Source organism: Medicago truncatula, chromosome 5, assembly GCF_003473485.1.
Source record: "Medicago truncatula cultivar Jemalong A17 chromosome 5, MtrunA17r5.0-ANR, whole genome shotgun sequence".
NCBI lineage: Eukaryota > Viridiplantae > Streptophyta > Magnoliopsida > Fabales > Fabaceae > Medicago > Medicago truncatula.
Genome location: NC_053046.1, coordinates 43,937,623 through 43,949,905, shown reverse-complemented (window position 1 = coordinate 43,949,905; position 12,283 = coordinate 43,937,623). Strand labels below are relative to the sequence as shown.

General features: G+C 33.8%; 1 protein-coding gene across 1 annotated transcript; it reads right to left on the bottom strand.

The window, feature by feature from the left end:
* Nucleotides 1-2,852: 2,852 nt before the first annotated feature.
* On the bottom strand, nt 2,853-7,699 carry LOC11424064 (heterogeneous nuclear ribonucleoprotein 1). The gene is made up of 5 exons (XM_003617928.4): nt 7,416-7,699; nt 7,186-7,307; nt 6,669-6,895; nt 5,004-6,207; nt 2,853-3,440 (listed from the first exon to the last, which is right to left on the bottom strand). The coding sequence occupies exons 3-5, from the start codon at nt 6,888-6,890 to the stop codon at nt 3,427-3,429; spliced, it is 1,440 nt and encodes a 479-aa protein (XP_003617976.1). The 5' UTR covers nt 6,891-6,895; nt 7,186-7,307; nt 7,416-7,699; the 3' UTR covers nt 2,853-3,426.
* Between the last annotated feature and the right edge of the window lie 4,584 nt (nt 7,700-12,283).

The following is a 12,283-nucleotide window of genomic DNA, read 5'->3' as shown; positions in this document are numbered from 1 at the left end:
TAAAGGGTCAAAAGAACAAATTTTCCTAAACATGGCAAAATTAGGGGGTTAAAATTGCATTATTTTTTTGTTAGGAGGTCAAAATTGCGTTCAAGCCATTTTTAAATTAATAGTCAAATGAATTGTTTGTTAATGAAAAAGGATGTTTTTTTTTTATCATTTACAATCTCAATATAAAGATTTCAATATGATTCTTATAAATATTAGAATGATATTTTTTTATTAAATGATTATTTTTAAATTATAAAAATTGATAAATAGTTCTTTATTTCATAAAAATTATCGTTAATTTATGAAATAAGTGTATTGATACATATTAATTTGTTAGTGCAGCTTCGAAGCTCTCAAACTCAATTAATTATTGTGTACTACTGGATAGTTTCTAATATCTCTTAATTATGCAACACTGAGCAATTTAAGAAGCCTTATTCCCACTCATATGAGTTTCAAAATGAATTTTGAGGGTAAATTTTGATGAAATGACAAGTGGGATACTTGTGCGGCAACTCAACTGGTGACATGACATTGTCTAAATGAATTCTAACTTCTTTTTTTTTTTTTAGGGAAAATGAATTCTTACTTAATTATTAATTTCAAATTTATGACTATTTTTATCACTAATTCAATTTTATGAACATAGACATTAATATATATCATAAAAAAAAAAATTAAATTTGATGTAAAATTTTGTCCACGTAAATTTGCATAATGAAAGATCAACTTCTCTATAAACTTCTATTAGTCCATTCAAATGACATCGGGGATAATCAAACCGGATGAGCACACTTCCAGATCCTAAGCCAATACCACTAAACCAACCTAATTGAGTCTCTGAACCTGAAATGTTGTACCTCAATTACTTGAATTATGTTAGGATGTTCATTTCTTCAACAAAAATTCCATCATCTTGGGTTTTGGGCTGCAAAGAGGAGGTAGCTTGAATGTTGATGTCATTTTCATTTTGAGCGAGGAGATTCTAGTTCGGGTAGTTTGAATGTGGTAAAGAAACAAAAAAAAACAAAAAAAAACAAAAAAAAATTGGTTAAAGTAAGGGAAGAAATAGGTGAGTTGAAGAACATTGTGGTTATTGCATTACATTTGATACCAGATAAGGATGCATCAAAATGACTCCAAGTTGTCAAATTTTGTGGAATAAGAATATTGATATTGACATGATTGTAGAGAATGTGTAGATCTCAGAGACTCTTAAACCGAGAAGATGAATCACCAAAAAGGATTTTATGCTTATTGAGATGACAAAGTAATGAGTGAGGACCAAGAGTGTAAAAAGCACGCGCTCAAAGAATACTAGGTTTTACAAACACAGAGAAAGTGCAAGAACTAGGAACTAAGATGTGTGGTGCTCCTCCTATCGAAGTTAATTGCAAGGTTTAGTGGGTGAGCGATGAGTGCATAAGGGTGGTGCTTAACAATGAGAGCAGGGAGTGTTAGGTTGTTGTATACAATGAACACCTTCCGCCACATACAACGCAATTCTTTATAATAAAGGATTGTGCTATACGGTGGAAGGTGGGTCATTATAATATGACTCAAGCAACATTAGACTCGTAGAATCCATAAGGTATCATACTTACAAGCGAGGAAGAGGTAAAGAAAGGTGAATACGGACTAATCGTAAATAATCAATTATATACCAATATAAAATATCTGCCATCTATTTTTATTATAAAAATAATAATAAAAAAATAAACTATAGATATTAAATCTATGGTAGAGAAATAGGTTGCACGTCAATAAACCACTCACAAATAGAATAGAATTATTGAAACAAATGACTCTAAAAAGTCCAAATATTTAGATGCAAATTCGATCAAGAAAGGATGGGTGACTTCATCAAGTGTGTAACTTTACCAACGGTTTGAAATTAGTCTTACACCATGCATAAATCTGTTTTCCACCATTTAATCAATAACTCTCGTCATATCTCATTCATTTTATCCAATAGTAGAATATATTAATCAAACGGTGGAAACAACTTGTGCATGATGCAAAATTTATCTCGCTATGTTTTCTACTAAAATAGAATGTTTGTCCCATTTGCCTTCTGGTCGTACTATTGTACTTTCCAAAACCAGCTAATGCAAATGACAGTAAGAATCTTTCTTGTTTTCCCCTAAAAATAAAGCATCGGATATTGTACCCAAAAAATAAAATCAAAGTATCGGATACTTGTATTGATTTGAATGATGCTTTGATAAAAAATTGTTTGACAAATACTTAAAGCAAATAGAATCTAATCTAATAACCATGCATGTTAATCTCAAATTAGTAAAATATTGTAAGATACTTGAAATGTTAAGGATATCTATCAGAAAGGTAATAAAAAAATCAGACATAAGAATAATGTCCAATTTTTCAAGCATTTTGAAAAGAAAAGCAACTCAACAAATCTTCAAACCAAAACACAAAAAGCCACCAAACAAGTTGACTTCTAAGAATAGGTTGCTTCAAATCTATGTAAAAAAAAATTAGTAAAATAAAAAGAAATTCAGTTCAAGATGTCAGCTACAGGCATCTAAGTCCTATGACTTTGCTATGAAAATATTGTACATGGTTCATATGATGCCTTAAAAACAACACTATCATGATGGTAATAAAAAGATATATTAAGAAAATACACTTTGATCCATGATTAGATGACTAACACTACCAAACTGCCAACAAAACCTATCATAGCAATACAAATATCCAGCTAATGCTGTCCAACTTTGTAGTTAACATCAAAGGTTAAGATTTGATTAAACGTATGTATAAAATGTTTGTACATTGTCAATGCATAATTATTGAACACATAATAAATATTAAATGGTTGGTAGAATTTGGAAAACAAATGTAGCCTAAAATATTCTCCTTATAAAAAAAAATTATCAAAATGTAATGTAACTTATTCACGGAGACCCTAGAAGGGTATCCCTTCAATGTATCACACTAATAATCAACAAAATCCTCAGATTACAATATGCTAAAATCAAACCAAAATGATTGAAGGAACAAACAATTCCTGAGTAGAACCCACAATTTTGCATGACATTACAAGCAAAAAGCTACCCCAAAAAGAAAAGAAAATAAAAAGAAATGTTTTTCAATGTTTTTATATCGCTTCTCACATGTGATGCATGATACACTTCCGCTATATCCCGCAATCAGATTTTACATCTCACTCAAATCCCAAAAACCCAAAAACCTAAATAGTAATAAATCAAAAACTCAAGCCGTAACATTCCCTTGTAACTTCTATCTCTATATCTGAATCCTCAAAACAGGCACTTCAGTTAGCCCTAGATAACCAAACATCTTATGTCTTAAACTTGAAATATAGTAACAACAGTGGTGTGCAAAATTCACAATTCACCTGCTTCACTGGATTATCTTCGCCTACAAGTTCGTGTCAACAAAACGATCTTCCTATGTAGTAATTCCTGAAACAAATATAGAAGTTTATCAGTGTTGGCAAAAAAGGACAACTAAATTCGAATAAAACAAAAGCATATTACAAGAATGCATCAATCTTAACTTCTAAAGTTTACATCCCTGATCACTATCCAAAACTTTTTGTGGATCGTTTCCAAAGTTTTTTTCTCCCCGTGATTTCGAGTTTCGAGTATTAGGACAGGCCGACATGAAGAATGGGGATATACTGCTGAACCGATCCCAAAGTAAACTAAATTTAAAATAAAATATGAAAATGATAATTTCTAACAATTTAACACAATTACGAAGTACAAACTAACTACCTACGTCAGCCAAATCAACCTGCCGACTATGTGGATTTGAATTTTAAGTCCATAACCAAATGTTGCTTTGACGGGGGAAGATGTAAATACTAAATAGACAGACATGAGTCATTGTAATCATCTCCATTACAACCCTCATTTTTAATAAGCTATTACAGCATTGAATTTCATTTAGTTACAACTTCTGATCATGAATGATGAAGCAATACTTTAGTTTGGGAATATAATAGTATTATAATACTTGCGTACGTGAACTGTGCAAATGTATATATAAGGTTATTAATTCAACTTAGAGGAAATTGCACTCACATCCCCTAAGATATGTTTAAATGACACACACACTATATTTTATAAAAGACATTGACCCTCCCCTCGATGACGCTCAACTTCCTTCAATTTTGTCAAAATCGAGGGGTGTGTGTGACATTTAAACATATCTGAGAGAAGGTGTCTCCAACAAATAAAGGTTGCAAGTGAGTGACTAAAAGATAGAAATGTGCGTGATTTAAGCATACCATAGGGAAGATGAGTGCAATTTCCCCTTCAACTTACAACAATACATATCTAGATCATTAATTGCAATTTCATACTTTATAAAAGCTTATATTACTCCTTATTCTTTTATCTAATATCTAAATTAACAGTCACTTTCTTTACATTTTTCATCCGTCAAACTTGGAATGTTTTTTCCTACCATCACACTCTATCTACAACCTAACACTACTGGCCCAAACCATGCAAAAAGAAATTAAGGCTGTGTGACAAATTCAATGACATCCAAAACAAAATACCCTGGAGTAGGGTAATGATGCATCAAGAAAAATTGGTTCAAAATTTGGTACAAAACTTGCATCACATTCTATACAATCAGCATAATGATTTTCTATGAAGATTATATTTACTTGTTTGAAGCCATCTTTCAATTTTGAGCACAAGACAATAAAGCAAATGGATTGAGCACAAGACAGTATCTTTGTTATATGTCACTTAGAAGCAAACCAATAGAACCAATGAGTTGAACACAAGGCAAAATACCAACAAAAAGTTTTCCACCATAATAACCAATTTACCAAAGAGAAAAAAAAAACAGAAATTCAATGATTCTGGCATATACTCGCATTGTCAAGCAACTAAAAGAAGACATTTGCCTAGATTATTGCACAAAAGTCCAAACTTTGTATTGTAGTAATAGTTATGCTGATTGACTGAGAAGTTGGTATAAGTATGAGTATGAAATGTCGCTCTTACCCCTATTTGGCTGCCTTTTATTAACAGTATAACCACCAACATAACCGGGAGAAGTCTTGGCAGAAACATCCGAAGGTGCACCACCAAGTCCGTAACCGAAGGGACCAGATCCATCTCTCTCAGAATTTGAAGATCGCCAAGTGGTGTCCCCGTAGACCGAATTGTTGTTGTAAAAATCAGCAAAAGCCCCATCTACACCACCACCATTTGATGTAGAGTATGAAGATGTTGGTGCGAGAGTGGAACCACTGCTTCTTCCATACCCTTCAGTCCCCAATCCATAACCGTTGTTGCCACCTCCATATCCAAGATTGCCACTACCCTGTGACACATTGTTCCCGCCACCATGTCCAGAAATCGGCGAAGAACTCCAGTTGACACCAGTATTGCCAAATGCATTTCCTCCAACATTCCCACTTCCTGATCCAATGTATGCATTGGAATTTGCAGAACTTGTTCCATAGTTGAGGCTTCCATTCCCCCACAAGTTTCGAGTCACTGAACTGAAGAAAGAATTGCTACCTCCGTTACCACTTTCATATCCAACAGGACTGCCAAACCTATTGGAGCCGCCGATGAAATAAGGATTTAATCCCCGTCCATAGCTAAGATTGCCATTGAAACTTGCATTCCCTCCAAAACCAGGACTCAAACCAGGCTCAAAATTCATACCCATTCCATAACCAGATCCAAATGGTGCATATGCATTTCGGCCACCAGCAACCGGACTGAACCTACCATCCACCCGAAGTCCATAGCCACCGACAGTACTTGGACTGTAACTTTGATTGAAGCCATTCAAGAAACTATTGACCCTACTCAGACCATAGTTGTATCCACTGAGAGGAGAGCGGGCAGGTCCTGGGGATAACTCCTTAGGAACTGCTCGCTTGACCTCAACCATTTTACCGTTCAATTCATGAAACGTCTTAAGTAAGACCTGGTCAACAGCCTCTTCAGAATCATATGTGATAAATCCAAAGCCTCTTGGCCTCTGAGTGTTGTGATCATACATTACTACAACATCTGTTATGGTCCCAAACTGGTCAAAGTACTTCTTGAAGTCACTCTCTGTCACTGTAGAAGCTAAACCTCCAACAAATATCTTACGAGTGCGACCTGGACCAGGAGAACCATGGATGCTGCCACTGGTTCTACTCAATACGTTCTGATCGTCCCTAGGAACAGCTTTCTTCGCCTCAACCTAGTGAAAGATGTAAAAGTATTAACTATAAATCACATGGGGGAAAAAAAGGTGTCAACGACGTACAGATCTTTATAACAGATGACAAGAAGAGAAAATAATAATGAAAATAAAAGGAGATAACATTCGAGAATGAAGTATATAGGGAAATATACTTCGTCTTGGTCCATCTTAAAATGTAGCTAAGGAAATAATTAAAACAAATGAATTGTGCAAATCAAAGTACAGTTCAATATCATAAATAGCTATATGATTGGGCTCAAGTGGTTGATGAGCTCCTGTTAAGGACGGATCCTTCAGTAGAACCTGAATTCAAATCTTGGATGGAACAATTCAATATCATAAACTATATGTAAAGTGAGAATGCTAATTCTAATGCCATATAATTCGAAAAGAGAACATTAATATCATGTCAAAATGCAAGCCATGGACTTAAAAGAGGGGACATGACGAGAAATTACCATCCTTCCATCAATGTTGTGCTTCTCTTGCACGACAATATCTGCAACAGCTGGATCAATGAAAACAACGAAACCAAATCCACGAGCTCTACCAGTTGTCCGATCCTTCATTATCACTGCTTCCTTAACCTCTCCATAAGTACTGAAATACTCCCTGAGTCGCTCTTCATTTGTGTCCCACGATATTCCACCGATAAATAGCTTGCCACTATCTGATTGCATTTTATCTACACACAATCAAAAGAAACACTTCATTCATCCATCAAAACTAAAACCAATACAAAATGCAAGTAGCATCAGCATCACTACAGATGGAAAAAAACCAAACTTATAAAACATCAATAAAACATAACACAAATTCTATCGGATCCAATCAAATTCCTTACAAAAACAATAACACCAACATAAAACAAAACTAAAAAACAAAATCCTAGTTTAAGATAAATCAAAACAACATGGTAGCATTATCATTAATCAAATTGTTCAAATACAAAACATCCAACAAACAATCCAATACCTTAAATTGCGAGACAACCTCAAAAAGTGTAAAAAGATGACAATATAGATATTGTCGGATTCAGTTAAGGATTGTCGGATCCTTAAAACAAGCAATGAATCAAGGCAGAACAAAACACAATCCTGAAAAAACAAAAATTGTTGAATAATAACAATCAGAGATCCAAAAAAAAAAAACATAACAAAATGAATAAAAATGAAAATTTGAATCTAGATTTGAAAGAAACAAACCAATTGAAGACGACCCAGATGAAGAAATCTTAAGATCTGAGGGGAGGCACAATGAGATTAAGAACAGAGGGTAGGTTCATTATCTGGGTATGCCTCCCCACCCTTTTCTTCTTCTTTTTTCCAATTGCTTAATTTTAGATTATCAAAATGCAAATTCAGATTATCAAAATCGATTATGTACAAAAGCAAAAAACTATGAAGAGAGGTATAGAGAGAGATTGAAGAAAACTCTTATAGAGAGAGAAGACAAAGAGAGAGAGAGGCTGCGAGATGTGAGGTGAGGATTATATAGTGTGAGAGGCGATGCATTTGGAAGATGATGGTTTTTCTTACCTCAGTATAAATTTTTTCATTTTTTTTCTTGGTTCATTTGAAAATACTTTGTGCCAAGACCATCATAATTTTCGCGCGATCTGACTCGAGAGATTAATCGCGTGACTCCAGAGATTAATCGCGCGAAAATTATATCAGGATCACATTGATAAAAATAAAGTTTTAAAGCAGTTAGAAAAAGTTTAGCGACCATTTAAATGTTACTTGATTTGAATGATTAGTTTCTCTAATCGTAAAAGAAGTATACTTGGTCAAAAATCATTTTACAAAACAATGTATTTAGTTGTGCTTTTTTATTGGTATGATATTTATATTATATTATATACGGATAAAAAGTATTTTTTGAAAAGAAAGTAATTTGAGGACGTGTACTCGAATGTAACGTGTTTTGGTCTAAGTAACAAGTACTTTTTTCCTTTACCGTACTGTCTTAAATCGTATTTTATTATAAATATAATAGCCTTTTAATAATATATATATATATATATATATATAAAGAAAACGGGTTTGTTTGTTTGTAAGGAAAACTATTTGAATGTAACGCGTGTTGATGTAAGTAATGAGTGTGTTTCTTTTTAAATAATGTCTAAAGTTCGAATTTTGTTATGAATAAATATACTAACCTTCTAATGAATTAAATATATTTATATATGAAAAGTTGGTTTGTTCGTTCGTGAGGATCTCTACTCGAATGTAACACATGTTTGATCTAAGTAAAGAGTGTTCTCTTTTCCTTTTTAGTAAGGTTTCAAATTCGAATTTAATAAATAGAATAATTAAATTGTGAAATTTGATGTGAATCCTAAATATAAAGAACTCAAGGCTAAAAATGTAAAATAAATAAAGTTTTAAAGAGTTTTGTTTAAAGAAAAAGAATATAGAACGAGAATAGCACACATGAATGGTAAAAACAACTTATGCATTTGTCATATAGGCATCACCCTACGAATTTGGTGCGGAAAGACTTCTTCAACTGATCTTAAGAAATGATGGATCATCGCGAAAGACATTATAACCAACATAGAGTGTTCATCTCGAAGGAAATTACGAAGGTTTCGTCGAGGAATGACATGTTGGATCCCTTCTATGATAATAACGACTTAAAGTTGTATATGTTCTCATTGGATCTTTTATCCCTTTGTATTGCTTCGTATTTAGGAGATGTCCGAGCCGATGTGATATACGAAAGACATTATTTCAAGGCTGAAAGTGCACAACCAGACATAGCCTTTTAGGCTGGTGGAATTTAGGCACAATTAACTAAAAAAATCAAATTAACTATATTTTTTGACCCATGTTTTTTGCAACTTCCACGGATTTTAGGAATAAATGAGTTCTTAATTCTAATCACCGATTCTTGACTAATCTTTCTCTCTTTTTTGGTTGGCTTCTTGGATAAAATGTTGATCTTCTAAGTTAATACAATTATATGTTTCGCTTATGTGGATGTTGTTTCAAGGGGGTATATCCAAGGTTGATGCACATGAGATCGAAAGGCTGCTTATGGTGGCTGATAAGTGTTAGAAAGTGAGTTATTTTATGTCATGTTTTAGGCACTTTAGTTACTTGTTTTGCAAGTTATTTAAGGAAAAGCTACAATTTGATGAATAAATGACATTTATGCTTTGTGTGCCTTACTTCACCCCCCATTGTGTAGGAAATTGCAAGCCACAACCTGAAATTAGCAAAGAAAACATCAAAGTACAAAAGTTCACTTGCCACAGCGAGCTAAAGCGAGCCTGCAGCGAGAAAACTCCAGAAAGACCCCATTTTTGGATGCCAGTAGCACGACACAGCGAGGCCATGGCGAGCTTGAAGCGAGTGCAGAGCGAGAAAAGTCCAGAGAGGCCTGATTTTTGAGAGACAGGGGCTCGCCACATCGAGCTCAGGTGGTTTCAGGACAATTGATAATGTGGCAGAAACCCAATGGCAAAGAAAGCCCAGCTCGCCATGGCGAGCTGCACCTCGCGAAGCGAGATGTCACTTTTAACATAAGTATATAAGCCTTTTTCTTTCATTATTTCAGATATCATGTTGTTACTTTTTAGAGAGAGATAGGGTGAATTTGAGAGAGCACTATAAAGCAAGGGTGTTAGAGTGTTGAGTCATCAAGAATGTTTGAGAAATCAAGATCTTAGCATGAATCTTCATCATTTCTTCCATTTTTGTAAAGCTACCATGAGAATGAGTAGCTAAATCTCCTTTGTTGGGATTAGACGTACTTGATCAAGCCTAGTATGTAATCTTTTGATCTTTGAATATATGATTCTAGCTCTTTATTTGATATTGAGATTATTCTTGCGATTCATGTTTATGTTTGATTTAAAATGTTATTGAAAAATACTTTTGAATCTAGGGTTAGAATAATCATCTATCAAAACTTGAATTCTAGACATAGGGTTTGTGTTTTGATAATCTTTTAAGTATCGAAACTTAATGTTATCGGATCATTTAATAGATTGAGAAATCGTCGATTAAACAATACGATCGTAATCACAATATCATTTAGACGTGAATGATGTTGTCGGGTGATACATGATAATATCGATTAAAGGCTAGAATCCGTATATGTGGTCATTAGAATATATGTGAAGCTTGGTCGACGAACTCTAATCCTAACAATTTTACGCCTTATCGAATCTCCGTTTTCATTACCGCATTTTAGTTCAAATAGTTTTCAATCAACAAACAATTAACCAAACCTTAACTTAAGATGACAATTGATGTTGAACGGTTTATGATATCGCACTAGTCCGTGTGAAAACGATATTAAAAATACTTACTTTTAATATATAGTAAATTACTACATCAATGGTGCTTTGTTGTGTTCACCTGAACTCTGATAATTGTTTTTGTATGTGCAAATCCTTTTGTGTGTACAACATTTGGCTCATGTGTCTAATGGGCGGCACCTGAATGTTCCTAGTTCAGTTGGAACATAAGTTACCAACTTTCATTGACGTGAAGGCGCGCGGTTATGATGTATAAGGAAATCTTTATGCACCCTGCATAAATTCAGAAATGGTTTATGTGAGTTGTACTCCAAAACCATGTCTGGATGTACTTAATGGTTTCCAGCATCCTACATAAGGATTACCAGCACTCTACATAAAATTATGCTAAAACCATTTTGCTGTGGAAATAGTTTATGTGAGTTGTACTCCAAAACCATGTCTGGATGTACTTAATGGTTTCCAGCACCCTACATAAGGATTTCCAGCACCCTACATAAAATTATGCCAAAACCATTTTGCTGTGGAAATAGTTTATGTGAGTTGTACTCCAAAACCATTTCTGGATTTATGCAGGATTCATAAGGATTTCCTTATGCACCATAACCGCACTCGACGTGAAGGTGACTAATGTCTTCTTAGTGGACGACAATGCTAAAATTGTCAAGAACATTGTGGTTCAAATAGAATGATTCTTACATTACCTTGCATAAAGAAAGCAGTTTGCTATATGCGATAGTGTAAGCTAGATGCGTGTGGAACAGAGTTCAAGAATGTCTGAAGTATTCAAGAATGCATTGGTGGGTACTAATATGCATTTAATATGTGGCGGTCTAAAGTCTTCATTGTGCAATGCATAGTGTTTTCTTACCAAAAAGCACATATATCGTTTGATGCTCGACCTGTATTGAGAAATGTAAAGCACATAATAGAATTGGCACCAGGAGTTGCCACCATCTCTCATGAAGTGCATTTGGTACGTAATGAAGCAATCATTCAATCATTACTTCATTTGATTATGTTAAATGCATATTAGTATTTCTTATATACAACCAGATGGAAGACAGTTAAAGAGTCGGTTTTTGAGCACCAAAGTCAATTGCCTAGAAGAATTGACTTTTGAATCACATAAATCTATACATGACATGATGTGAAGTAATTTTCATCATACTCTACACCTCAAATTAAGGTTTTGCCCAAAGATGCTTATAGTGATAATAGTTCTTTCATATGCTCGTGATGGCTCTTCAACATCTATATTGTTCAAGCTTTCTAAAATAAATCTCTCCCTAACAATTGAAGTTGACAAAGTGACAAATGATTTTTGAGGCAATGTTGACATCAAGATGTGAACAATCAAGCAAAGCATTATTCTAAAAGCCATTAAAAAATCATAATAACTTTACATCCTCCTTTCGAGAGTTATTTTGTCTGTTGTTTTGTATGCTTAATTTACTTATCCTATCTTTTTGAGAGTTATTTTTGAAATAAAACTTTGTTATACAAACATAACTTTAACTTGTATTTTCTCTCATTAGTGGTAGATTGTAATTCCCTTACTAAGTTGGATCAGTAAAAATATCATAGTTCAGTCTTGTTGGAAGGCTTATAGTGGTTGTTGTTTTCTCAATGGATTAAAGGTTTTGACTTGTTTTGAGACAACTAGTGGTATAGTCAAGTTTAACTGGAGATACCCTAGTACAACTTTTTGTAATTAGTTTTTGGCTATAGGGTAAAAGTCCTTTAACATTTGATGGTAAATATTTCGGTTGTGAGGGGACTAGACATAGAAACAAGATATTC